Source organism: Hyaena hyaena, unplaced genomic scaffold (assembly GCF_003009895.1).
Source record: "Hyaena hyaena isolate Hyena2069 unplaced genomic scaffold, ASM300989v1 scaffold_9, whole genome shotgun sequence".
NCBI lineage: Eukaryota > Metazoa > Chordata > Mammalia > Carnivora > Hyaenidae > Hyaena > Hyaena hyaena.
The window spans coordinates 1,202,009-1,229,168 of NW_024080641.1; the positions used below are offsets into that span (position 1 = coordinate 1,202,009).

Below are 27,160 nucleotides of genomic sequence, written 5' to 3' on the forward strand. Positions count from 1 at the left end.
ACTTGAACCACGAGGGTTTAAGTCACATGACGCGTACGCGAAGGTAGAGCGAGCCAGCGAGAGTGCGCAGGCGCAGTGATGCTTTCCTGACCGCGAAGTAAACAAGGGGGAGGATCTAAGGAGTCCCCCCCTTCTCTCAAGCAGTCTCCGAAACGCCCACTTCTTTCTCCATATTGTATACTGGCATTGAAGCCAAAGAGATGCCATTTTGCTCAGGGGCACGGCCAAAGACTGTCAGCTGCGGCCATGTTAATGCGGGGCACTTTCATCTCTCTGAGGGGCGCGACAGCGAGGTCCTGGAAAAGAAACGGATAAAGGAAAAGAAGGTGAGAGGAGGTGTGCATCACAAGAGGTGCCGAGGAACTTGGGTTCACGGGAAGAAGCCGTCATTATTCGCGGGAACGAAGCGGTTCTAGTCGAATTCCTGAGTCACCGTCGAGAGAAAGCGGTCTGGGCCGCCATATTGAATCCTGGCAAACCGCAACAAAAAAAGCTGCCATATTGGATCTTTACCAGGCTTGGTGCTGCAGGGGGATAGGCGGGAGGGAGAGTCCATGTACATTTTGGAGAAGTGATGCCAACCTGGCCTGGCCTGTCATTAACGGGCATTCTTTTCCTCTACTTCTGTAGAAGAGGTTGACAATGGGTGAGGGGCACCAAGTCGCTGGCCTTAGTTTACTGTGGTCCCGAGTGTGCATGTGCCGACGGCCGTATTTCTTGGGGGGGGGGGTAAATCGAAATGGTTTGGCTTGTTTCCGAGCAAGCTGAAGCCTTTCTTTCACCATCTTTCTTATGGGCTCTCGCCATTGCCCCACTGTGATCCGGTGAGGTCCCCGTGGCCATTTTGGTCTCGGGCAGCCCGATAAGGGAGGCGGAGTGTGCAGAGTGGAAGAGGGCCAACCACGCGGAAGCGACGCAAGGCGCCGCCATGTCTTTTGAGGGCGGCGACGGCGCCGGGCCGGCCATGCTGGCTTCGGGCACGTGAGTGGAGGCGGCGTTGTGAACCGCGGTGTGGGGAGGATTTGGCCGTCCGGAGGAGAGGGGCGCTGGGAGGGCGAGCCGCTCGTGGGAGGGGTATGGCCTGCGTAGATCAGAGGGCAGAGGTCGTCTAGTGACTCTACGCTGAGCGCTGGGAAGGGGTCGCCCGCGGGAACCGTCGTGTCTGACCCAAGGCAAAACCTAGACAGCCTTCTCCTCCGGTCTCCAGACCCACTGGGATCCTTGCCTTGGTTGTGGACCGTGTCCGCAGGGTCTGGGGGTTGCCCGGGGCAATTTGGGGCGCCCCTCACCCGTCCAAAGGCGGGACTTCCGGCCCTGGCCCCCACCTGGGCGGGATTTCCTGTTTTCTTCCTAGAGAAGTGGTTCTTCCCTGGACCCTCCGGCGAGGTGGGAAGGTCTCGGAGAGGTCGAGAAAGAGCGCAGACGTTCACCTTGTCCCCGGCTACGCGGGGTAGGGGGGTGAGGGGGCATCCTGGAGTTTCTCCCACTTTCGGGCAGGGGGGCACTTGTGGTTTGTCAGGTGGTTGGAAGGGGGCTTCCCTAGCATCCCTCATTCCTTGGGGAACTCAGTTCGTTTCATCTCAGAGGAGGCCAGTTACCTTAGCTGTCCTTCCCCCCTCCTGTGGGAGACAAGTCTCACCTCCTCTCCCCAATCCTAAACTCTTAAGTCTCAGCGGTTGGGGACACTCCGTCCATCTCTGAGCTCCTTAGAGGATACAGGACTTCAGCAGCTGAAAGGGCGGCGTCTCCCCTGGTCTTGGCCGCCCTACTTTTGGATAACCTACCTCATAGAGCGCCCCCGGCCTTGGCAGAGAGGTGTGAGTTGCCCTCCTCATTTTTGCCCAGGCCTCCTTTTTTTTTTTTTTTAATGTTTTTTAAAATTTATTTCTAGGAGGGAGAGAGAGAGAGACAGCGTGAGCAGGGGAGGGTCAGAGAGAGAGGGAGTCACAGACTCTGAAACAGGCTCCAGGCTCTGAGCTGGCAGTCAGCACAGAGCCTGACGGGCTGGAACCCACGAACCGGGAGATCATGACCTAAGCAAAAGTCGGACGCTTAACCGACGAAGCCACCCAGGCGCCCCGAGGCCTCCTCTTTACAGCGTGAAGGAGGACCCTCACACCCACTCACCGCTGTTCCACTCCATCCAATCTTGTCACTGCTCTAAAATCTAAGATGGAGAGTATAAGCCTAATGTTGCAGGGACGTGAGAGCCCCGGGCCTAGCAGTGCCAGGCCATGTGCCCTTGGACCAGTCATTTCCCTGCTCTGAGCCTTGGTTTCCTCCATCAGCTAAGAGTGACCCCAGGAGTGGCTGTGAGACCCTTAGGCTCCCTGAGCCCCATTTTCCCCATCTGGACGAGGAGATTAAGAACAGGCTGTGGATCCAGGCTCCCTTTACAGCCCTCTGACCCTAATCAAAGCCCTGAACTCCCTGGCCTTCAGTTTGCCACTGTTAATCGGGTTGATAACAGCCCCTCCCTCATTGGGTGGGGGAGAGGGTGGAATGACACGCTTGCACCCCTGCCTGGCGTGTGGGAAGTGCAGGGTCAGTTTGCTGTGGGGCCTGTCTGGGATGGTGCTGGCTGTTTTCACCGCCTGTGGCCCATGAGCCTGGGCCATCTCATTTGTGGGGTAACCGGTCCCACCTTAGTGGGTCAGGCAGGAGGTGAGTTGACAGGCGCAAACTCTGTACACTTAGTGCTCAGCAAATGGTGGCTTAAGTGATATGCGAGCCTGCGAATTGAAATCCAGCTACATAAGACCCTGGAAGGCTGGACTAGAACCCTACTTCAATTCCTTCAGTGATGGGGGCCCCCTACCTCCCTGAGGAGGCTCCTCGGCTTCCCAGCAGCCCTGGCTCAACCACTCTGGTTTATAGGAGGAAGCAGATGAGGCAGAGAGGGCCAGTGAGTGCTCCAGGGTCACACAGCAGGTTAGTGATGGCAGCCACCCAGTCCCCTTGCTCTTTTTTTTTTTTTTAAGTTTGTTTATATAAGTTCTATCTACACCCAGTGTGGGGCTCGAACTCATGACCCTGGAGATCGAGAGTTGCGTGCTCTTCCAGTTGAGCCAGCCAGGTGCCCTGACCCCTTGCTCTTTTCATCTCATGAGGAGACGCAGCCAGCAGATTGTGTAGGGGAGACGTGTCCTGCTCCCTGCGGGGAGCTCACAGTGTGATGGAAGAGGCAGACAGAGGTACAGCTGTCGCAAGCTAAGTGTCAGTGAGCTATGATGGAGGTAGCCCAGGGCATTGTGGGTCTAGGGAAGGCATCTGATCCATCCTGACTTCTGAGGAATTGCCAGACTGGTCTGAGGAAGTACAGAACATTGCGGATGGAGTCGAGGCACGGAAAGCGGCTCGCACACCGTTTTCGGTTCAGCCCCTGCTCTCTGAGGCTTGCCGTGTGCAGGGCAAGGCTAGTGGACCAGAGATGAAGCCTGCGGGCTCCCCAGAGGGCTATGTGCTAGAATGGGGGACTGCCCACCGTTATAGGAGCCCGGAGAGGGGGTACTGACCCGATCTAGGGGTGAGAGAAAGCTCTTTCCACTCTAGAGAGAGAAATAGCGATTAGGACCTGGAAGACAGACCATCTGGATGTGGGGGGACCATCTTGACTCAAAAGTCTAGGGAGGCTGTGAGGCTGAGCGCAGGGTCAGGTTGAGGGGCCGTGACCTTGTCCTGGGGGCGCTGGGACCGGGCAGGGGCTGTTCCAGTGCAGAAGTACCCGGGGTGGGGGGTGGGGGGGTGCGTGCCCAGGCCGATCCGGAGGCTAAGGTTTGGGAGGAAGCTGTGGCAGTGGTCCAGTGGGGAAAGAATGCAGGCCACACATAATTTCAAATCTTCTATAAGCCATGTAAAAACAGTAAACAAACAAAACAGATAATGTCCACTTTCGGCATATGTTTTATTTAGCCGTTACGTCTAAAATGTCATCCTTTCAACATGTAATCGACAGCGGACCTGCTAGTGAGGTGTTTGATCTCCTGCTTTTTTGTGTTAAGTCTTGACAAAATCCAGTGTGGATCTCATACCCATGGCCCTTCCTGCTTTGGACCCGCCACATCTCTAGTGCTCCTTAGTCACAGGTGGCAGTTGGGTCTCAGATCGAACAAGGCAGGGCCAAAGGAGGCCCCGAGGCTGTGGGGACAGGGTGTGGCCGGAGGGGCGGGGCTGGAGGGCTGAGGATGGTGCCAGGAGATCTGGACGGAGAGGAAATGGTGGGGGGAGTAGTGGGTTTGGGGGAAGATGCTGAGCTCAGCTGGGACAAGGTGGCTGGGAGGGGTGGGCGTGGCCTCTAGGGACAGGCGGACCCATAGGACAGGTGGACACACGGGGCTGGGTGTAGACTGCGCCATCGGCGGAGCCTCAGCTCTCTCTGTCCTGCTCTGCCCTGCAGGGCGTGGATGGCGTCGGGGCGCCCCGAGGAGCTGTGGGAGGCGGTGGTGGGGGCCGCTGAGCGTTTCCGGGCCCGGACGGGCACGGAGCTGGTGCTGCTGACCGCCGCGCCGCCCCCGCCGCCCCGCCCGGGCCCCTGTGCATATGCAGCCCACGGCCGGGGGGCCCTGGCAGAGGCCGCCCGCCGCTGCCTCCACGACATCGCCCTGGCCCACAGGGCCGCTGCTGCCGCCAGGCCCCCCGTGCCCCCACCAGCGCCACAGCCACCCAGCCCTGCACGGAGCCCGCCTCGGCCCACCCTGGCCAGGGAGGAGGACGAGGAAGATGAGGACGAGCCAACAGAGACTGAGACCTCAGGGGAGCGGCTGGGTGTCAGCGATAATGGAGGTGAGAGGGGCTGGGGCTGGGGTGGCTCTTGGCTCGACAAGTCGCCACCAAGGTAGGTTTTCCTGGAGAGGTGGGACTCGCTTGTCCCTGACCCCTGGTGTTCTATGGAAGCTGCAGCCTCAAAGAGCCAAAGGGGCAGGCGGACTTGCTGTGTGACCTTGAGCAGGTCAGTTCCCGTCTCTGAGCCTCAGGTTCCTCACATGTTACCCTGAGGCCAACTCTGTGGTGGGGGTTGCTGGACACAGACCCAGAGCCAGCCCAGGCCCTTTTCTTGAGGGACTTTGAGCCTGGCAGAGAAGTTGGTGTTCCCGATGTGAGGCAGTGCCCTGTGGAGGCCATGGGGATGGGACCTGAGCCGAGAGCTTTGGAGTTATTTGCAAATACGGGGCGCCTCGTGCTTGTGAGAACAAAGGGAGGAGTCAGGGATGCAGGCAGCAGCTTAAAGAAGCCAAGGGAAGATGCAGCTGCCTGTTTCGGGGGCTAGTTGGAGACTAGACTATAACATTAGGGCATTGAAGAGTGATTAGGAGTTCGTGGGGGCTCGATAGGTAGGACTTACTGTTACTCTAATGCTGGCTTTTTCACTGTTGCTGGAGAAAACCTGCATAGGTTTAAGGGCACAGACTCTAAATTTTTTAATGCTTTATTTCTGATTTCTGAGAGAGAGAGAGAGAGAGAGCGCGTGCACGCGCAGGGTAGGGTCAGAGGGAGAGGGAAACCCAGAATCCGAAGCAGGCTCCAGGCTCTGAGCTGTCAGCACAGAGCCCGACGCGGGGCTCAAGCCCACGAACCATGAGATCATGACCTGAGCTGAGTCCGACGCTCAACCGACTGAACCACCCAGGCGCCCCAAGGGCACAGACTCTAGAGCTGAGTGACCTGGGTTCAAATCCTGGGGATGCATGATTATTAGCCAGGGAACTTTGGGCAATGATTTAACTCCTCTGGGCCTCCTGGTCCCCATTTGTCAAACAGGGATCATAATCGTGTCCTGTTTTTCTCAGTCTGTTTTTTGACCAGTTCATCCCAAGCAGATAGATCTTTTTTTTTTTTTAAATGTTTTTAATTTATTTCTAGGAGAGAGAGAGAGACAGCGTGAGCGGGGAGGGTCAGAGAGAGAGGGAGTCACAGACTGAAACAGGCTCCAGGCTCTGAGCTGGCAGTCAGCACAGAGCCCGATGCGGGGCTCGAACCCACGAACCGCGAGGTCATGACCTAAGCGAAAGTCGATCGCTTAACCGACTAAGCCACCCAGGTGCCCCTCAAGCAGATAGATCTTAAGAGATTTCATGTTTACGCAGCCAGTTGTTTTCACCCGAGGGTGTAACAGATAGAAACTGGATTTGTTTCTGCTGATGACCTGGAAGATAACCAGGGCCAAGGGTGTTTGAGGCAGAGGGAATAATTCCAGAAGCCCTGAGGCTCGCAAGGGCCGCCAGTGATGGGGGAGGTGGTGGCGGTGGCTGCAGTCGTGGCTGGAGTCCCGCCACCCACAGGGCTCTTCGTGATGGATGAGGATGCCACACTCCAGGACCTGCCCCCGTTCTGTGAGTCGGACCCTGAAAGCACAGATGGTAAGTGTCTCGGGCTGTCCCCATGCCCAGGGCTGCTGGGATGAAGTCAGGGGCACGGGATGAAGTCCACCCTCTCCCCCAGATGGCAGCCTGAGCGAGGAGACCCCTGCTGGCCCCCCAGCCTACTCAGTGCCTCCGGCCTCAGCCCTGCCCACACAGCAGTATGCCAAGTCCCTGCCCGTGTCCGTGCCCGTCTGGGCCTTCAAGGAGAAGAGGACAGAAGCACGATCGTCGGATGAGGAGAATGGGCCGGTGAGGGGCAGAGGGGAAGAGGGGAGGAGGGGGGAGGGAAAGGCTCAGAGCCACTTCCTACAGGAAGCCCTCAGGCATGGATGGCACATTTCATAGGCTTGATCCTCCCCTCCACCTCATGAGACAGGTTTCTGGGCCCGAGCCCTAAAGTTGTAACTATTGCAGCCTTATAACGCACCCCAGTGCCTTGTAGGGAAAGTCCCTTCCGGTTTCTAGGAATAGCTTCCTTTATAGAATGCCTGCTTCAGGCAAGACTCCGGTACTTCAGTATCCTGTCTAGAAGGGGAAACAGGCTTGGAGGGGCCAGATCACCTTTTGTCCCCACCTGGCATATTCCTGGCTCCCCCTGGAATTTGCCCCTCCCCCACTTCGGTTTCCCCCACACAAGCCTTCAAGTGGCTCCTGGGCTGGCCTGGCCTGGGTGGACCCTCTTGGTCCATCACTGAACCTCCCTGACACACGGGGAGTGTATGTGACTTTCTTGGGACCTCAGCATGTAAGGGGATTGGAACCCGGCTTCCTTTTGGAAAGGAGTTACAGGCCGCAAGGGAGGAGGCCCTGGGCCCCTCCAGTCCCCCTCGCTGTCGTGCCTCTCGGGGGTCCTCGACAGGCCGGCGGCATCCAGCCGCTGCTGCTCTCCTTGTTGCCCCCGGTGGACACGCGGGGAACTGACAGCATTTGAGGCCTGAGTTGGGGGAGGGAGGAGCTGGTCTCTGGTCCCGCATCTGCCTGGGGCCCTCCCTTTCTGTCCGAGACCAGGCCCAGCTCCAGCCTTCGGGGGCCATAAGGGAGGTCGCACTAGATGCTGGGGGGCAGGAGGACAGGGCCCCTTCCGGGTGGAGGCCAACACGGCAAGGGGTCCTATCCCTACAGCGCCTGCTGCGTGACTGTTCATAGCCCTTGAGCAGTCGCTGTGCTCGTGGTCTCAGACTCTGTCCTCATCCCCGTGTTTTAAAGGGGAGAGCGAAGCCTAGGGAGATGATGTGCCCGTCGACAGCTTGTCGGTGGCAGAGGCCCGATTGTTACATGACTAATGCCAAGCCCAACCCAAATCCATAGACAGGACACCCTCTGGGTGCATGCAGCCTTGATGGTCAGCAGACAAGCAGCACTTCCGTTGTATAAGGAACTAGAACGGCGATAGGATAGTAGTTGTTCTTGCGTGTGGAGTCCTCAGGCCAAGGAGCGGCGGAAGAGGGAGGCAGGAAGGCTTCTTGGAGGAGGCGGTGTTTGAGTTGGGTAGAAGGATCCTACTTGGAGCCAGACTGGGGGAAGGGCCCTCTGGCCATAGGCGAGAGGTGCTGGGAGGGGCCTGGCCCGAAGGGGCGGGGCCGCAACGGGCGCTGACCCCGCCCCCGTTCCGCAGCCCTCCTCGCCGGACCTGGACCGCATCGCGGCGAGCATGCGCGCGCTGGTGCTCCGGGAAGCCGAGGACACCCAGGTCTTCGGGGACCTGCCGCGACCGCGGCTCAACACCAGCGACTTCCAGAAGCTGAAGCGGAAATACTGAGGCCGAAGGAGAGAGCTTCACGGCCCAGCGTCCGCTACGGCCCACACTACACCCCTGCCCAGCCCCCCGGGCCGGCCAATCAGGCTCAGACCTGGGACCGACCTTCCAGGTTTCCCGGGCCCCAGGATTGCCCCCTCCCTGCCACTCTCCGCCATCCTTCCAGCCCACGATCCCTTTGCGCGCCGAGGAGCGGGACCTATCTAGTTTCTCGATTGGGTCTGTCGCCGCTTTCTCTCCCCTGCGACAGATTCTTTCGATTAAGGAATTGGCTCGCTCCCTGATTCGGGCGGCCAGTTTTAAACCCTAAAATGGGTCAACTGTCGTTTTTTGCCTAGCGACAAGGGCTTTGCTCGCGCGGCATTGGTAGAAAGCGAAAAGCGGAGCCACTGGATTGGGAAGTGGCAAGCCGTTTTGGCCTAGAGAGTGGGCGGCTCCTACGTTTGATTGGCTCGGGTCCAAAGGGCTTGACCAATCTCGCAGAGTCGCCATCCCACCCTTCCTGGGCTGTCCGCCTGATTGGCTCCAGCGTCCTGTGGGCGTGGCCAAACCCTCCTGTGCCCAGGGATTGGCCTGCGGCCTTAAATTTCTGTTCTTTACACTACTGGGACTGGGGTTGTTTTTGACCTAGTCCTACGTGTCCCTCTACCCCATCCCGGGGATGGCCCAGTCCTGTCCCTGAATCTGATACCTTCTCCCTGGTTCCATCCCACAACAGCCTGCCAATCGAAGTCCGTCCTTGCAGCCCGGACGGCACCAGCTCCCGCCCCTCTCCCCCCACCCCCACAGGTGCCTTAAAGGGCCTTCGTCCGCCCAAGGTGGGGGGCAGGGGCCCTCGCTCTCCCGGCCCTTGTGTGGGGGAGAGATTCGGAGGTGGGGATCGGGAGTTGGGAGGGATGGTCTGAGATTAAAAGAGTTTTACCTCTGAGTACAAAATGTGTTCATTTAACAAACACTTTCTGAAGCTGAATGACCAGCATTTCATCGATGTTAAGTGCAAAGCTAGGCGTTTTTACAGATAAGAAAAGAGATTCACAGGGTGGGAGTGGGGATTCCAGCCCTGTGTGACTACAGATCCCTAATCTTCAAGAGATGAGTGTTGGAATGTGAATAGTCTTTAAAGAATCAGTGTTCTGAGTCCAGATAGCCCCCAGCAAAACCAGGAACCTCCAGTTGAGGCCTAGAGTTTTCTGCCTAACGTGAGAGCTAAAGACAGCACCTGGTTCGAAGTCTGGGCTGGGGCCAGTAAACCTGTAAACTTCATCTCCCATCAGACCATCACTGAAGGAATGCTAGCAACAGATAAGACGAACTACCAGCCAAACACTTTTTATAAAGCTATTTATGCATATTAACTCCTTTAATCTTCCTAGTAACCCCATAAAGTAGAAACAATTGTCCCCATTTTAAAGACGAGAAAATTGCAGTATTGAGGGTCAGGGCTGCTGTCGGGGACGGAGATTTCTTGGACTGACAATGACCAATGAATGAAAAAAAAGTTTCTCCCGCTATAACTAAGGGAATGAAATGTTAAGAGTTCGACGTGGAAAGAAGAAAATCTGTGAAAAGAGGACCCACACCCCCTACTGGCCATAGCCTCCCATTGCTGCTGGAGAAATGAAGGTCAGACCGGCGGAGGGACCAAAGAGGCGGGTCTGAAAGGGGCGGGGCTCTTGTCGTGGGAGGAGCCAAGGCCCTGCCCCCTTCCGTAGGACGAGTCATTTCCGTCCGCCGAGAAACAGAGAAAGAAGCCGGTGGAGTTGCGGGCAGAACCCCTCGGGGCTGACTTCCCCGGTCGCAAGTGGCAGGTGAGCGCCGGTCCGGCATGGTGAGCATGGGGCCGAGCCAGGAGCGCACGCGAGGTTCTTGGCCTTTGCCTTCGGACGTAGGGGTCCCGGCTCATGGCGGGAATGAGCGGGGCGTCGTCGCCTGGGAAACGGCGCGAGCTGGAGGCCGGCGAGAGGGTGGGATTTCCGGAGCCTTCAGCGGAAGAAGGGAAATTCCTGGTGGGGGAGGCGGGACTTCCTATAGCAATTTGAGGGCGTTCCGCCAATCAAACCTGTTTACCTACTTCCCCTTAGGCTGGCGCTAGGGATGGCCGAGGTGGAGCTCCAGGGCCGCCTGTGGCTGGAGAGCCCCCCTGGGGGTGCGCCCCCCATCTTCCTGCCTTCGGACGGGCAAATCCTTGTCCTCGGCCGGGGACCCTTGACCCAGGTTACCGACCGGAAGTGCTCCAGAAACCAAGGTGGGCGGGGCCGGGGCCGGAGCTGTAGTGGGTGTGGCCCGCTGCTGGAGCTGGAACACAGTCTGCAGGAAAGATGGGCAGCCAGGCCAGTAAGGGAGATGTTTGGCCACGAGGCAGAACTGCGTCGTGTAACTAGTCCTGAAGTTGGTAGGTGCCCTCTGGAGAGTATAGGAAGAGAAAAGCTGTGCCCGACCTGGCACTAGGCAGACCCCTTAGTGGGGAGGGGATAGAGCCAATCCAACAAAGGTGTCAGAGGAGGATGCTTACAGGTCACCGTGAAGCCTTGATTCAGGTCACGACAAGGAGAGAGCCGATCGTATGGTGAAAAGTGCTTGTTGCTATGCAGGCCTAGGTGGTAACGGGCGAAGCCCAGGACCTGCAGCTAAGCACACGGCTCATCAGGGAGAGAAGCCAATTCTTTATGGAAAATGCCCGCCCTGTCCGTAGGCGAGAACCCGCGTCACAGGCAATCCTAAGGCCTTATCTGATTCCTGCATGTAAGGGAAAGAGCCGATCCCATTTAGAAATAAGCTGCTTTTCCCTCCCAAATTGGTGCTATACCCCCCATCCTGTGCCTTAAAGCTGGCCGTGCTCCCCAGTAACGAGGGAAATGATCGCACAAGGATGCACGTTCTGACTCCACCCTCTCAACCTTCAGTGGAGCTGGTCGCAGACCCTGGGAGGAAGACCGTGGCAGTGAAACAGGTACCCGTTCCTCCGTGAGGCCTGGGGGTGGCGTTGGGGAGGAATAGCAACCCAGCAGGAGGAACAGGCCCCATTGGAAAAACCTGGTTTTGAGGGAAGGGGTGTGGCCAATAGAGAAGCCTCCAAGTGTTATCTTCTCCAGTTGGGTATCCATCCACATTTAAATTGGGTAACACTGGCCGCCTGTAACATTTCCAGATCCCTGATTGGTGGTGCACAGCGAAGAGGCGGGGTCTGTGGGTCTGATTGGCAGGTGGTGAAAGGAAGTTCTTCCCCGTGTCGTTTAATTAGAGGAGGCTCCTGGGGAGGAATGCAGTTGATCCCAGCTCCTCTGTCTCCCTTTACAGCTGGGAATTAATCCCTCAACTGCTGGCACCCAGGAGCTGAATCCGGGGTCCGAAGGCTCTCTGAGGGTGGGGGACACACTGTATTTGGTCAACGGCCTCCACCCGCTAACCCTGCGCTGGGAAGAGGCGCGCACGTCTGAATCCCAGCCAGACACTCCACCCGGCACCCCTCCGGTGGCCCCAGACGCGGCCGAGGACGTTGAACCACCGAAGAAGCGGATGCGGAAGTTGCCCTCCGGCTGGGAGAACTTTGAGAAGCTGTTAGTGTTTACGGCGCCTGGGGTGAAGCCCCGCGGCAAGGTGAGGGCCGAGCTGGAGCCACACCGACCTGGGGTGGGGGCTGGGCCCTCAGTTTGCTGTGTGTCCCTGGGCAGGTCATTCAATCTCTGAGCCTCCACTTTTGGTTTTTTGTTTTTGTTTTTTGAGAAGCGCACCTGAGGACAGATTCAGGCGCTGGGGACTTTGATGTCTGTCAGCTGCCGCCTGACCCACAGTAACCTCAGCAACGAGCCTCGGTCTTTGTAGCAGGGGTAGCCGATTGTAGCCGCGACCCGAGCTCCGAGCTGTTAGTCCACGCGTTCTTAGCCCCGCTGGGCTCCGCAGTAAAGTCCCCAATCCCCGGAAAGCACGCGCGGCACAGCCCCTGACATGCAGTTGGCACCCAAGCAACCACACTCCTGTTTTCATTTCCAGGGTTATTAGGCTTCTGGGGTGAAGGCCAGGGGAGGAGGCGGGCGGGATTTGAACACCATTTTATTGTATTTCAAAAACGATTTTTTAAATATTTATTTTTGAGCAACCGAGTGAGAGTGAGCGGGGGAGGGGCAGAGAGAGGGAGACAGGCTCTGAAGCGGACTCAGCCGAGAGCCTCATGTAGGGCTCAGACCCACGAACCCTGAGATCATGACCTGAGCTGAAGTCAGATGTTTACCCGACTGAACCACCCAGGCGCCCCATGAACCCCATTTGAAAGACCAGAAAACCTAGGCGTTTAGGAGAAGCCGCAGGCAGTGCGGTAAAGATTTCAAGCTCTGCGCCCGGGTGCCAGGGACACATCGTTGCTGTGCCTTGCCCTCACATAAGATGTGGAGGCTCTGTGACTCAGTTTCCCTGTGGGTAAAGGGCGAGTGGTCCTAGTCTCCACCGTGCGGGGGGGATGGGAGGCGTAACAGCGTCTTGTTCCTCTTTTCTCGCTGACCATCAGGTGGCCGCCTTTGATCTGGATGGGACCCTCATCACCACACGCTCTGGGAAGGTCTTTCCCACTGGCCCCAGTGACTGGAGGTGATAGGAGGCAGAACAAGGGGGTGAGTGAGGCATCCGCAGGGGGCCCCCCATCACCTTGCCGCTTTCCCACCTGCCCTAGGCTCTCGTACCTGGAGATTCCACGTAAGCTTCGGGAGCTGGATGCGGAAGGCTACAAGGTGTGTGCTTTTTGCACGTGATGCCTGGGCCACAGGGCAGCCCTGGGGAGGGGGGGCGGAGGGCACCAGATGACCCCCATGTGCCCCCCAGCTGGTGATCTTCACCAACCAGATGGGCATCGGGCGCGGAAAGCTGCCAGCGGAGGAGTTCAAGGCCAAGGTGGAGGCTGTGGTGGAGAAGCTGGGGCTCCCCTTTCAGGTGTGGCTGCCTGGGAGTCGGGGTGGTGGAGGTGGGGGGCGGGGACCCAGAGAGAGGGGAACAGAGATCCTGAGGTGGGGACACAGAAGGGGAGAGGCGCCCTGGGAGGAGCCATAAGCGCCAGTGGGAGGTGGAGGGGCAGGGTCCCCGGGAGGGGAAGGGGGGCCTGGGCGGGGTTATGCTGAGAAACTCATCTGGGGGCACAGGTCTCTGGATTGGTGAGGGTTGGGGTCGCATCCTTGGAGGATTCTGGGAAGGGGCCCAGGAGGGTGTCTGGCTCCCACCCACAGGTACTGGTGGCCACGCATGCCGGCTTGTACCGGAAGCCCGTGAGCGGCATGTGGGACCATCTGCAGGAGCAGGTGAGCCTCGGCGGCTCGGTCCCTCCCCTCTTCCTCTCCTTTCCTCTCGTCCCCTCCCCTGGTCCTTGCCTTCTCTTTCCACCCGGCACATATTGTCGGTAGGTGAGGGCAGTGCTCTTGAACTTGGAAAGTCAGAGCAGTCCAGGGAGAAATCGGTTGTTCGTTCTTGGCGTGTGAGCGATGGTTCTGAGGCTCCCCGCCTCCTGAGCTGAAGGTGTTCGTCCAGGGGCGCCCGCACGCGGGGAGGGTGCAGCCTCTGCGTGCACACGCTGGTGTGTAAAATACTGGGAGGAAGTGAGGCAGATGAGGCACGTCTCCCTCCAGTGGTCAGGTGCGGCCTCTGCGAGGAGCCTTTTGAGACCTGAAGCTGGGGCGGGGGGAGGGGCACGAGGGTATCTAGGAAGAGCGAGTTGTCTAGGCGGGAGCAGCCGCAGCGTCTCGAGGCAAGGCTGTGACTAGAGCGTTCAGGGACAGTGACGAGGCCTGGTGGCCGGACGGATAGGTGTCCGACTGTGAGGCCTTGAAGGCCCAGGTAAGGGCTTCCTTTTACCCTGCTGGGGAGCAAGGGGATGGTGCCCTGTAGGGCTGGGAGGGGAGGAGCCAACATGAGCGGGAACTGGCACCCTCTGGTGGCCGCGTGGGGAACAGACCGTGAGGGCAGAAGCGCCGAGCCCAGCAACCAGAACAGCGCTGGGCGATGGCGGGGATGGGGGGCGGGGGGCGGGGGGAGCCGAGCACCCCCAGGGAGATGTGGGAGCGGCCTCCTTACTGCCTGTTGTCTGTCTCCTGTCCTTCCCCAGGCCAACGAGGGCGTGCCCATCTCCATTGGGGAGAGTGTCTTTGTGGGAGGTAAGGGGACGGGGAGAGGGCTGGGGTACACGCGTCCCCAAAGCTGCTGCCGGACGCGGGCGTGTGGCCCCCGTGTCTTCCAGATGCAGCTGGACGCCCAGCCAACTGGGCCCCAGGGCGGAAGAAGAAAGACTTCTCTTGTGCAGACCGTCTGGTGAGCCCACCTCCCCTCCCCTCCCCCCTCCCCTCCCTCCTCCCCTCCTCCCCGCCCACCTGCAGCTTCCTCCCCACCTTGTCTGACCTCTGTGTCCCCCGCCTCCTCCCCCAGTTTGCCCTCAACCTTGGCCTGCCCTTCGCCACGCCAGAGGAGTTCTTTCTGAAGTGGCCGGTCGCCAGCTTCGTGCTCCCCACCTTTGACCCGGTGAGGCCCTCTGGGGGAGGTGGGGGTGGAGGGGTGAGGGGTGAGGAGGGGGTCACACTCATCACAGCCCCCTCCCCACCAGAGAACTGTCTCTCCCGCGGGGCCGCTCTGCCTCCCTGAGTCCAGCTCCCTCCTGAGTCCTGACCCTGAAGTGGTGGTCGCCGTGGGATTTCCTGGGGGTGAGTCCCTGACCCCTGCCGGCCCGAGCCCCCTGCCCGGGTCCTCAGTGCCCCCTGATCCCGTCCCCTGCTTCGCAGCTGGCAAGACCACCTTCCTCCAGAAGCACCTCGTGGCCTCCGGATACGTCCACGTGAACCGGGTGAGCCCCCGCTGTGCCGCCCAGCCCCTCCCCGCCCCCCCCCGCCCCCCCTCCCCGCCAGACTGCGGACTCCTCTCTTCTCTGCGCCCCCCCCCCCCCCCCCCCCCCCCCCCCCCCCCCCCCCCCGTTCCCCCCCCGGCCTGGCCCCCCCCCCCCCCCCCCCCCCCCCCGGGTCACCTGACCTGCTGTGTCCCCTAGGACACCCTGGGTTCGTGGCAGCGCTGTGTCACCATGTGCGAGACCGCTCTCAAGCAGAGGAAACGGGTTGTGATCGACAACACCAACCCAGACCCTCCCAGCCNCCCCCCCCCCCCGGGTCACCTGACCTGCTGTGTCCCCTAGGACACCCTGGGTTCGTGGCAGCGCTGTGTCACCATGTGCGAGACCGCTCTCAAGCAGAGGAAACGGGTTGTGATCGACAACACCAACCCAGACCCTCCCAGCCGGGCCAGGTACCAGGGTCCCCGGTGGCCTCCGTAGGGTGGGCTTGGGGCCCCTCACCAGCTTCGCCCCTTACCTACCCTCCAGGTACATTAAGTGCGCCCGGGACGCAGGCGTCCCTTGCCGCTGCTTTCTCTTTGGCGCCACGTTGGAGCAGGCACGCCACAACAACCGGGTGAGCTGGCCTGTGCCCCCCCCCAGCCACCCCCCCTCCGTCCTGCCCCCCCCATTTCTGGCCTGACCTCCGCCCTGCCCTCCCCACCCCACAGTTTCGAGAGATGACTGGTTCCTCTCACGCCCCCGTGTCCGAGGTCGTCATGTTTGGTTACAGGTGAACCCCTCCGGGGCAGCTCCAGGTGGGTGCATGGTGGGGGAAGGGGCCAGGCCGGGTCTCACCTCCCCTCCTCACCCCTGCCAGCAGAAAGCAGTTCGAGGCCCCGAGGCTGGAGGAAGGCTTCTCGGCCATCCTGGAAATCCCGTTTCGGCTGAACGTGGAGCCTCACCTCAAGCGGCTGTACTGCCAGTTCTCAGAGGGCTGAGCTGCCCCCGCCTCTCCCTGGCCTCCCCAGCCCCCCAATAAATTGTTTTTCTTTAAACTCGGGCAGCATTGTGCTGGGAAGAAGGGTGGTCAGCACCGCGGAGGACCAGCACCTGGCTAATCCCCAAGCGGGCTGGGGGGCTCTGGGGACAGACACGGGTCTGGGGGGGGTTTTGCCCTGAGCTGCACGCTCTGGCCAGATGCCTCCCCCGCGGTGGGTCACTGAGGCTCCTCAGAACCGTGGCTGTGGGCATTCTAGACAGAGCCGAGGGAGCTCCCCCCCTCCCCCGACCGTGCCCCTAGAGGGGCAGGGCCCTGGGGTAGTAGGGGTCTTCCCTGCATGCGGCTGCCCAACTGGAGAGCCAGCGAAGGACATGTGCGATGTGACCCCGAAGAGAAGAAAGAGCTGGAGCTGACCTGGGTGAGCTGAGAAACCGCACACTGAACGTGACCTGGGGGTGGTGACCTGGCCCAGCACCTTAGGGAAGGCGCTGCCGGAGTCCCGTCACAGGGCAAGTCCCGGGCCCAGCTGGTATTCGCTGCCGGCCCAGTGAGGCCTGTTGAAGCCAAAGGGCTCGAGCAGAGGCCCCCGGTGGCAGCGGGAAGCGGGCCCCAGGAACCTGGGACGGCCCTCGGAAGACAGGGCCGCAAGCACGGCATGGTCGTCTGGGGCCGGACCCGCCACCGAAGGTACGAGCGGCTGTCTGCACTGCCCTCCCCGGGCAGGTGACCGATCCGGAAGGTGTCCTCCCACCCCCACCCTGCCGAAGGACTCCACGTCGCGCAGGGCACAGACTGGGCCAGCAGCCCTCGCCTGGGAAGGGCGCGACCTCGCCCGGGCCAAGGCTTCAGGACACAGAGTGGTGGCCGGCACGCCTTTAAAAGACTTTATTGGGGAAACGTACAGAGGTGGAGGCCGGCCTGGGAGACCTCTCACGACGCGGTCCTCTGTCTCGCTGGGCAGCCGCCATCCCAGGGGCCCCTGCTCAGAAGCATCTGACCTGGGGGGAGGGGGGGCAGAGGGGGAGGGGCTGGACGGGGCCTCCCAACCCCTCGCGCAGGGGCCCAGGCTCCAAGGGGAGGGACCTCTCGTCACCACCCTCACCTCCGGGGGGAGAGGGTGGCAGCTGCCCAGGAGGCCGGGGGCTGCTGGAAGCTTCCGGGACATGCCTCGGCTCCGGTCTACAAACCAGTCACGTGACTACTCCCCAAAGCCCAGACCCAGCCGAGCGTCCGCCCCACGCCCCAGCCGGTGCCACTCACCAGTTTTGGCGGGGGCCTCGTCTGTGACTCCCGGAGGGGCCCAGCCTGGGGGTGGCTGCTACCCCCCCATCTGTGGGGGAGGAAGGCGGGGTGGCTGCGTCAGCGGCGGGACCTGGGGAGGGGGGGCAGGACGGGGGGGGGGGCGAGGGGCTCCAGCCTCACCCCGCGCTGCTGCTGCTCCTGCTCCAGGTTCCGCTGCAGGACCTGCTGCTGGTTGGCGATGACGCGGCGGATGCCGTTGACGAAGTTGCTCTGGTCGTGCGGGATGAGGCCGATGAAGATCTTCTTCTCGGACGAGTAGAGCAGCATGAGCACGCGCACCTCGCACGACGCCTTGTAGGAGAAGTGCACGCAGCCGGCCTGGTGGGTGAGGGGCGCCAGGCGGGGGTCAAGATCTGGCAGAGACGCCGCTGTGTCTCCCCGCAGCCACTGGGGCTCGAGCGCGCGGGCCCATGTCCCTCAGAGCTGGCACACGGTGTCCCACCGCCGTCCTCCCGGCCCTGGGTTGCTACTGCTTGGGGACAAGGACGCAAAGCCCCTACAGCGGCCTGGGGCTCTGCACCGAGGGACCGGGATTGGGCTCCGACAAGCTCCAAGGCCACAGCAGCGCCCACGATGAGCGTCCCTCCAACAACAGTACACAGGTGAGTGGGACTGCCCTCCGGGGCGCTAGGCAACCGTGACCCGCAGAAGCGCCAACGGGCCGCAGGAGACCCAGCACTAAGGTCCGCCCACACGCAAGCCCCCAGAGCAGCTGTAGCGCCAACCCTGAACCCCCAGCGAACCGGTGAGGACGCTGCCGTTCCTTCAACCCAGGGACGCAACTGCCCAGAGGGCCACCTCGGGACAAGCGGACAGGGGCTCCCGCCCTGCCTCCCTGGGCCTGGCTCTCTGCAGTCCAGCTGCCTCCCCTGCCTCACAGGTGGGCACACGGAGGCCAAGTTCAAGGACTCCCAGGCCCCACAGCCACGAGGGCTGGGCCTTCCCGTGTGCCGCCTGGGGAGCCCCCTCCAGAGCGCTCCCGCCTCACCGCACCTGAGCCCCGGCCCCATCAAGGGAGCACAGGGAGCTGGGCAGGCCGGCCAGGGGCCTCCGCGGCCTTAACCGCTCCCCTGCGGGAACTCCATGCTCCCAAACTTTCTAACACCAGAAACTGCCCTCCCCCTACACGCTGGCGCTGCTGTGACGGAGTCAGGAAGGTGGGGACACACACTGGCCTGCAATGGCAAACGTGCACAAAATGCAGTGACGCCTATGCTTTCATAAACCCCGGAGGACAAACCCCCCCCCCCGCTTGCAGACAGAGAAACCGAAGCCAAGGCCCCCCTGGAAGAGAAGCCAGTGCACTGAGCTCAGGCTGGAAGCAGACAGTTGCCCTGCCAGCAAAGGTGCCCTTTGTCCTGGGACACCCCGCCCTCACGGAGGAGCAGGAGGGACCTGGGACCCAGGGGCACCTTGTTGGCCCTCAGGAGTACCAGCCCCTCGAGACTGCATCAACCCTGGAGGCCTGCACCATGCTGGGTTCAAGTGCCGCTCTGAGCCTCAGTTTCCCCATCTATAAAATGTGGCCAGGACAGCATAGAGACCCAGGGAGTCCCAAGGACCAGGAGGCTGCGTGCGTCCGGACCTGAGGCAGACCTGCTATCACCGTGGGGGCGGCCGCCAAGCTCGGCCCAGCTGGCTTTGGCAGGAACGGCCACCCGCCTTCATCTCCCTTCAGGTTCTGACCACCACGCGGAGCCCCCCACCCTGCTCCCCAGGCCCGTGCGCCGCACTCACGAAGCCGTTGTCCATGATCCGACACAGGCTCTTAAGTGTCTCCAGGTCCTTGGTGAAGTGAAACTGCACCAGGCGTGAGTTCCGGAATAGTGGCACCAGCGTGGTCTGGGGGGGTAGCGTGGCGGCTCCATGAGACCAGGGTGGGGGCGTTCCAGTCAGCCGCCCCGCCGCTCCCCCGACCCCCATGCCAGGTTTGCGGGCCTCTGGCCTCTGCTGGTCCCATGGGTGACTTGCAAGCTGCTCTCCACACCCGCCTACCTTCGCTTGCCGGCCACAGGGCCCTTGCACATGCAGCACCCCCACCAGTCTGCTATTTGTCACACAGGCTGAGTGCCTTCCGTCAATCACACTCACCAGCAGCTGCTGCGGGATAAGCTGCATGTACAGCTTCCTCGGCCACTGCTCAGTCCTCCTACGGGGCACGAGGGGACAGGGTCAGAAGCCAGGTCACGGCGGGACGTGGCCTCCGCCCCCAGCCCAGCACTCACAGGATCTCCCCTTGGTTCACGTAGACATGCGACGGCAGCCACCTTTTGGAGCGACTGTTGGGCTCAGGCCTGGGCTTTTGGGGAGAGGGAGAGGGGAGACATCAGGAGCGGGGAGGCACCCCAGTCAGCAAGGCCGCGCAGGGCTTAGGGCCGCCCAGGTCCCCCCAGGACCCACCTCTTGCCACTCCATGACTCCGCTCCACGCCAGGAACTTGTTGTTGACGATCTGAACGGGGCCTGCAACGCCCCCGGGGCCCACGGCCTGCGGAAGGACGAGCAGGGCCGCTGCCTGGGAGCGCCCCGACGCGGCTTCTGGGGAACCCCAGCGCCGTCTCCAGGCAGTGTGCCCACAGCCCCAGAGGTGCCCTGCCCAGCACCTGCTGACAGACCTGCCATGGCGCCCCAGTGTCCAGAACAAACCTCAGGTGCTCAACCCAGGGTACAGAGCCCACAGGGTCTGCCTCTAACACCCGGACGGGAGGGTCCGTACGTAACTGGCAAAGCTGAACCAGGACACACAGCCCCTCCAGAGCCTTCCGGCCACACGCCTACCTGGCCCCCTTGTGCTAGGAACCGCCCTCCATCATCCCCCCTTCCTTGCTCTTCAAAGCCGTGCAACACGCCCGGGGCAGGGCTGGCCTGGGCTCGCGGGCACACCTGCTTGCGTGTGGTGATGACCTGCCGGATGGCGTTGACGAAGCCGCTCTGGTCGTAGGGGATGAGGCCCATGAAGATCTTCTTCTTGGACGAGTACAGGAGCATGAGCACGCGCACCTCGCAGGGGGAGATGTGGGGGAAGAGCATGCAGCCCGCCTGGGGGGGGGGAGGGGCGGGAGGTCAGACACCACTCCGAGCTAACCAGAGACCGTCCTGGCTAGGGGACAGCTCGCCATTGGGCAGAAGTCCTCAAAGTCAACACCACGGTCTTACGTGGCGAGCAGGAGATCCCCGCTAGCCAAAAGCACACCACTGTGCCCTGGGAGCCTCCCTCCCCTGGTGAGTCTGCAGGCAGTGCCTGGGACCCACCACTGAGGCACAAGAATCCTGAGAGGGCACCATCTGCCCTGCGCCCCCCCCACGCATTAACCCCTCTGGGTGCCCCTCTGTCCCAGGGCGGGACCTGTCTCTGCGGGGCCAGGACCCTCCAGCGAGGCCCTGGGCACAAACCCAGCTCTGCTTTCTCCTGTGTGACCCAGTGCAAAGTCCTTCATATCCTGGGCCTCAGTCTTCCCATCTGTAAAATGGCTTAACAATCGACCCCATGGTCATTGCCACATTAATATCTGTCACATAAGACAGTGGTGCCTCCTTGACAAGATGTCACCAAGAAGTCTCACAGACCTATTGGGGCTGTCAGGACAGAGGCCACTGCTGCAGGGAATGCTCCTGCCTGACTTCTGTCACCCAGGGGACACCTGCTCAAGGGACCTGGACCCACAAGCAGTCAGGCCTCCCAGAGCTACCAGCAGGACCAGTGTGTGACCAGCCAGGTAGCACAGGGAGCGCGCTGACCATTCCTTCCATGTGGCCTGAGGGCCCAGGGCCAGGCAGTGAGCAGGCGCCAAGATCAGAGACTGCGCCAGTCACAGCTCCTGATCCGTCCAGGCCTGGAGGGGACCAGGACTGACCTGGACACTGGGGGTCATGGCGCACCCGCCCCCTCGAGCACCTACCCCCTTCCACACCAGAGCCCCCAGGGTGGGGGTGGGGGGCAGTATTCATGCTGAAACTGGGGCCCAGACCAAGACCTCACCACTCACTTCTGACGGCCCTGGGTCGGAGTCTCACCAGCCCGGGGCTACTGGGCGCTGACCACATGCACAAGTCACCTCCTCAACCACGTTACACAAACTCACGCCTGCTAACAGTGTGCGGGAGTCCCGCCGTCACCCCACTCGCCAGATGAGGCACCGAGCAGTCCCCCATCCCAGCTCCTTCTCCCCTGACCACAGCGGCCGCCTTCATTAGGTCCCTGCCACGGGCTGTGTCCCCATCAGGCTCCTGGGCCCCAGAAGAGCCAGCTGGGGCCCCTCTGCTCAGTTCATCCCTACGTCCCCAGCCACGGCGAGGGGGGGGGGTCTGAGGCCCACACATACTCCACACTCTGCTCTCCCTGAGATCCGCATGCTCAGACAGGGACCGACACCCCTCTGGAGGGAGGGCTTGGGACCCCAACTCCCCACACAGGGGCCCCTGCTCTACTCACGAAGCCATTGCCCATCACGCGGCACAGCCCCTTGAGGGAGTCGCAGTCTCTATTGGTGAAGTGAAACTGCGCCAGCTGGGAGTTGCGGAACAGGGGGCCCAGGGTGGTCTGTGGGCAAGGGGACAGCTGGGTCACCGCCCGGAGCAGAGTCCCGGGGGAGCGGGCCGCGGGGGCCACAGGCGGGGGGGCTTACCAGCAGCTGCTGCGGGATGAGCTGCATGATGAGCTTCTGCGGCCACTGGTCAGTCTCCCTGCAGGGGGGGGGGACAGCGGGTCAGGGGGGGCCCCCCGCCGCCCCACCCGCCCCGCCCCTGCCGGCCCGGCCACTCACAGGTTCTCGCCCTGGTTCACGTAGGCCTGGCAGGGCAGGGCCCGCTTCAGCTTCGCCGTGGAGTCCGAGTAGGGTCTGCGCTTCTGCGGCGGGAGCGGGAGGGGTCACCGGGCACAACCCCGGTGCCAGGCCCGCCCCCAACCCCCGCTCCCCCCTCCCCCCAGCTCACAAGGGGACCCGCCTGGCTCACCTCCTGCCACTCGAGGACACCGCTCCAGGCCAGCAGCTTGTTGCTGAGCCGGTGCTCACCCACAGCCAGGCCCCCGAGGGCGAGCCCGGGCGAGGAGGGCCCGATGGGACCCAGGGCCCCAAAGACCCGAGCACCTTGCTGCGGCAGAGGGGAGCGGGGAAACAGAGGCTGAGGGACCCGCAAGGGCAGCCTGCCCCCCACACGCATGCCAACATTCAGACCCAAATCACCTGCTCAGAAACTGCTGGAGCCACAGCCAAAAACCCCTTGTCCCAGGAGCCAAAGACCGCAAGGGGCTGCCCTACATAGCCTTTCCCTGCCGCTACTCCAGACCCCCTGCCCCCGCCACTGTCACCTCACCACCGGTCTGCTCCCCACTCCAGCCCCTGGCCTGGGATGCCAGCCCTCCCCCTTCAGGAGTTGCCGCCCACCCACCTCCCTGGCCCCATCAATTCTTGGTCCCTCTGTCCTGACCCAACTGAGAAGCCGGCGGTCCGGCGGTCCAGGGCCTCCACAAAGCCCCCACTAAGCCCCCACCAGCCCGGACTGCGGATGCCACGCGGGTCTGCCCAGCCCGCACGCGCCAACCCTCCCGAAGCCCCCTGACCCTCAAGACAGTCCGGACTCTCTCCTCCAGCTGCTGCCAACCTTTCAAGGTGGTCGCCGGCCTGCCCTGCCTCCCAGACCCCAGGCTGCAGCCATGCGAGGCTGACCCCAGGGGGGCGGAGAAGGGAAACCCAGCGAACAGAACCATCCAGGGAGGCGGGAAAACTTTGGGAAGAGGGAGCCTAACAACACCTAGAGGGGTTTCAGACACGACATCTTGAGAGCGGCTGCAGAACACCCAGAGAACATTCCAGCAACAAAGCCAAGGAAAGCTACATGTTCTACTCTTCACAGGGCAGGCGCTTTCTGGCTTTTTTTTTTTTTTAACCAAAAACCTCAACGCAAACGAGGGAGGGCTTTGGAACCAGCTGGCAGCAAGCACCCCCTCCGAGGCTCCCCAATAAAAATGCCTCCAGGCAGCAGAAAAAATTATTAATGGGCGTTGTTCTTTTTCATCTTATCATACTAACGGCTACTTTCTACACTTCCTCTAAAGCATACAGATGACTTCTGTCCCAGGAAGACAGACAAGGAAACTCGGATTTTACAGGGGCTTCAAAAAGGCAAACAAAAATCCTGAGCAAGCATGTCCTCCATCTGGGCAGGTGACCCTGGAACACCGACAGTGGTATCAGATCGGGAAGAAAACCGAAGAGAATCCCGGTGTAAGGACACATTGGTGCGGCCCGGGCTGGGCCGGGCCTGAGATGCAGAACGGGGGGTGAAGCCCTGGGTTTGGAGGTGCCACAGGTGGGGCACAGAACATCGGAGAATAGGTGCCGAAAGCCCGCAGCTGAGGGCGGGCCAGGTGCACGTACTTCAGGCTCCAGTCAGTATAAACTGAGAGCACGTGTTTGAAGTCAGCTTTGTCTGTGAGGCAAGGCTGACCACGCAAGACTTCAAAGATGTTTTGGCCTAAAACGTGAAGACCAAGGATTCCCAACTAGAATCTCAGGTCTGTCTGTGACAACAGGGTACATGCATCAAAGTGCAGAACCACAGATAACACTAGACTTTTGTGCAATCCTAAAATCTCACACCGCGGCAAATGTGTGCAAAATCCAGCTGTGCGTCTGACGTGTGAATTCCCTGCCCAGGGAAACCTGTTCTGTACTGTGTAGGAGAATGAAACCTTAAAGCCTTGGGAGGCACGTTTTCAGGCCCCGGAAACGCGTTTGAACTAGAGGTGGATGCTGACGGCAGGTGGAAGACAGTGGGGCCGAGGGGTACGTTTAAGTTTTGGGAGACGTACAGAGTCTTGGTGTCTAGGCTTAAAATCCGAGAAAAGCGGTTTTAAAGCCCGTGTGGAGCCGCCACAGTTCCACGCCATGCACAACGTCGGGACGGTGTGTGAAAGCAGCGAACTCGAGCGCCAGCCGAGGGTGAAACGCACACCTGGGCAAGCGTGAGACGTCGAGACGTGCAGGTTTACTAACATTCCAAGTGCACCTTAAGATTTTTGAAAAGTATGTGCTTATTGTAGGTCCAGGAAAGCGTGTGCTGTGAATGTCCCTACAAAGCCGGACGTTTACGTTTGGGCTTTCTTGCACTCTCAGGGCATCCCACATCTGGGCGAGCGTGCAAATCTTGGGCACACACACCACGGGCGCCGTGCGCCCCGGGAGGTACACCCCCAGGTGCAACACCTGCGCACGCGAGTGCAACACGCGGGCCCCCCTCGCCGCGGCCCCTCGGTCCCCTCCCCCATTTCCAGATTTCCTGCGCGAAGAGAGACCAACTTTCCAATTGGAAAAACAAGCATGCACGCCTGCCGTCGGCCCGCCCGCCCCCCACCCCGCGTTTAAATCGGGACGCGGAGTCAGCAGTAATTTGAGCCCTCCCCGCCCCCGTACCCCACCCCCGCCCCCCCAACCTAAACGCGCAACAAAGGGGAGAGCACGGGGCGTACCACCCGGGGAGGGGGTGTTCCACGCGGGAACCCGGCCTCGGAGACCACCCTTCGGGTCATCCCGAGACCCCACAGAGGAAGGGGCCGCGGACAAAGACCCGAGCCCGGGGGAGGGGCTGGCGGGGGCGGGGCCGTGGAAGGCTCTGGAAAAAAGGCGGGGGGCTCACCATGGGAGGGGCCGAGCGGGCCCGGATCCGCGGTGGCTGAGGGCCCCGGGGGCTAGCCGGCCAAGAGCGCGAGCGGGCGGCGCGCACCGTGAGGGGCCGCGGAGGGCGGCCGCGACCCCCGAGGGGGCCCCCAGCGCCGGAGCGGTGCGGAGCGCGGCGCGGACGGACCATGGCGGGCGCGGGCCGAGCGGGCGGGGGGCTGCCACGGGCCGCACGGGGGGCTGCGGGCTGCACCGACTGAGGGGCGCGGGCGCGCGGCTTCGGGGGAGACGGGCTGGGCTGAACCAAGCGCGGGGGACGCGCCGCCGGAGAGGGGTCGCCGCGGCCAAACCACTGCGGCGAGCGGGGGAGCGCGGCGCGTACCAACAGCGTCCGCGAGGGGGCGTGGCCGGGCTGTACCAAAATAGGGCTGGGGGAGCCTCAGGAAACGGAGAGGGTGTGTGGGGCGGGGAACACGGTCATTGGAAGATGCTCTGGGCCTCTCGCGCTAGAGGGGGAGGAACCAGGAGGACCTGCGGGCAACAACTTCAGGGGGGTGTGGCGGGAGAAGCCATACCGAAGGATGGATCGGGGGGGCGGGGTGTTGGTGAACGAAGAAGATATTAAGTTGGCTTCGGGCTTGGGGACAGGATACCAAGAGACCCTACCCTTAGTCCGCGGAGCCGGGAGACTACACCAAGAGACCTTAGGAAGAACAGGAGTAAAGAAATAGTGGGCCTTGTGGCGAAGAGCCTACCCTCAAGTTTGGGGATGCGGATCGTACCTTGCACCAGGAGAGGGCTTAATGTTAGAAGGCAGTGACGTGGCTAGGTGGGCCGGAGACCACAAGTCCCAGCGGCCCCCACGCGGCCTGGGCGGGACCAGCGTCCCCCCAGACGCCGCCAGCCCCTGCTGTGTGCCCATTGGTCCCCGTGCCCCAGGCTCCGCCTACCGCCCCAGGTACCTCCTCAGGTTTCTTGGGACCCGGGCCGTTCATTGATTCACTCAAACCCTCAGCTATTACAGCACTGCGTATTCGCTTACTAGTTGTGGAACACTTCCTGCTTAAAGTTGCCTATTTCTTAAATCTGGATACTAGGTAACTGAAGTGGTTATGAGGATTAAATGAGGTGATAAAGTAGTAGGATCAGTACTCAGCCTAGTAACCACTTAAATGTTAAATATCTTTTTCTTAGAAAAAGAAAAGACATTGTGATGAACATCAGTGATTAAAATAAAAACTTAAAGAAAAACCGTTATTAGTACTACTGTTTCCAGTCTGCGCGAGCCGTGCGTATGCTGTGATGACCAAAACAGACAGGGTCCCTCACAGAGCCCTAGGTCCACTGGAACACACACATAATCGCAGTTTGTGAAAAGTGTTATAAATAGAGCAAATGCACAGGACGACGGCATGGTGACCACGAGAAGTCAGGAAAATGACCTCTAGGTAGCCTGCAATTCTATGTGGGCTGGAAGAGCCCTAAGATGAAGAACAGCAACGCACAAGTCCTGAGGGTGGAAGGGAAGTAAGAGAAGCCGTCATAGCTGCAGCCGACTGAGAGGGGGGAGCTGTGGAAACGGGGAGGCGCTCGGCTCCTTGACAAGCAGGGTCCTGTGGCCTTGCTATGGAATTTGAATTTGAATCTCATTTTGCTGGGGATCTACCAGAAGGTTTTCAACAAGAGACTGACAAAGACTTGCTTATTTTTAAACAAATCACTCCTACACTACACAGAAATGGCATTTCTACAAGTCTGGGACCCACAAACGGGACCCACAGTGGCCTCCGAGGAGAAAAGGCAGCACACAGAGGGAATGGGGGCCACAGGGGTGGGTGGGAGATTCAGTTGACTCTCCTATCTGGAATTCTTACACTATACAGATGTTGCCTACTGAAAAATAATTTTTGAAATACTTACTCTTTTTAGATGGATTCCTCTGGCTGCTGTGTTGAAAATAAAATGCTAGGGGCACCTGGGGGGCTCAGTCGGTTGAACGTCTGACTTCGGCTCAGGGTTATGATCTTGCGGTTTGTGGGTTTGAGCCTTGTATCGGGCTCTGTGCTGACAGCTCAGAGCCTGGAGCCTGCTTCGAATTCTGTGTCCCCCTTTCTCTACCCCTTCCAAGCTCATGCTCTGTCTCTCTGTCAATAATAAACAAACGTTAAAAAATATTTTAAATGGTAGGGGTGCCTGGGTGGCTCAGTGGGTTAAGCATTCGATTTCAGCTCAGGTCACAATCTCATGGTTCATGAGTTTGAGTTCTGCTCTCAGCACAGAGCCTGCTTCAGATCCTCAGTCTCCCTTTCTCTCTGCCCCTCCCCCACTCCCTCTC

General features: G+C 60.9%; 3 protein-coding genes across 5 annotated transcripts; 2 read left to right on the plus strand and 1 right to left on the minus strand.

Moving 5' to 3' along the window:
- The first annotated feature begins 203 nt into the window (after positions 1-203).
- Positions 204-9,043, plus strand: AKT1S1 (AKT1 substrate 1). 3 transcript variants are annotated; one of them, XM_039245207.1, is made up of 5 exons: positions 204-326; positions 4,397-4,782; positions 6,279-6,356; positions 6,439-6,608; positions 7,975-9,043. In XM_039245207.1, the coding sequence occupies exons 2-5, from the start codon at positions 4,404-4,406 to the stop codon at positions 8,116-8,118; spliced, it is 771 nt and encodes a 256-aa protein (XP_039101138.1). In that variant the 5' UTR covers positions 204-326; positions 4,397-4,403; the 3' UTR covers positions 8,119-9,043. The 3 variants fall into 3 exon arrangements, with proteins under 3 accessions (XP_039101138.1, XP_039101130.1, XP_039101145.1); XM_039245199.1 differs by lacking the exon at positions 204-326 and adding an exon at positions 867-981; XM_039245214.1 differs by lacking the exon at positions 204-326 and adding an exon at positions 1,194-1,450.
- Positions 9,044-9,851: 808 nt separating this feature from the next.
- On the plus strand, positions 9,852-15,963 carry LOC120240131 (polynucleotide kinase 3'-phosphatase). Its single transcript, XM_039244770.1, has 17 exons — positions 9,852-9,923; positions 10,197-10,360; positions 11,019-11,065; positions 11,413-11,712; positions 12,617-12,696; positions 12,779-12,836; positions 12,928-13,035; positions 13,326-13,397; positions 14,198-14,246; positions 14,330-14,400; positions 14,515-14,607; positions 14,690-14,786; positions 14,865-14,926; positions 15,269-15,378; positions 15,455-15,542; positions 15,637-15,698; positions 15,789-15,963. Exons 2-17 carry the CDS (start codon positions 10,210-10,212, stop codon positions 15,904-15,906), a joined length of 1,566 nt encoding a protein of 521 aa, XP_039100701.1. The 5' UTR covers positions 9,852-9,923; positions 10,197-10,209; the 3' UTR covers positions 15,907-15,963.
- Positions 15,964-16,769: 806 nt separating this feature from the next.
- On the minus strand, positions 16,770-25,213 carry PTOV1 (PTOV1 extended AT-hook containing adaptor protein). The gene is made up of 13 exons (XM_039250439.1): positions 24,845-25,213; positions 22,163-22,300; positions 21,973-22,055; positions 21,835-21,892; positions 21,642-21,749; positions 20,093-20,248; positions 19,611-19,697; positions 19,436-19,509; positions 19,302-19,359; positions 18,948-19,052; positions 17,331-17,528; positions 17,169-17,238; positions 16,770-16,906 (listed from the first exon to the last, which is right to left on the minus strand). The coding sequence occupies exons 1-12, from the start codon at positions 25,013-25,015 to the stop codon at positions 17,227-17,229; spliced, it is 1,248 nt and encodes a 415-aa protein (XP_039106370.1). The 5' UTR covers positions 25,016-25,213; the 3' UTR covers positions 16,770-16,906; positions 17,169-17,226.
- Between the last annotated feature and the right edge of the window lie 1,947 nt (positions 25,214-27,160).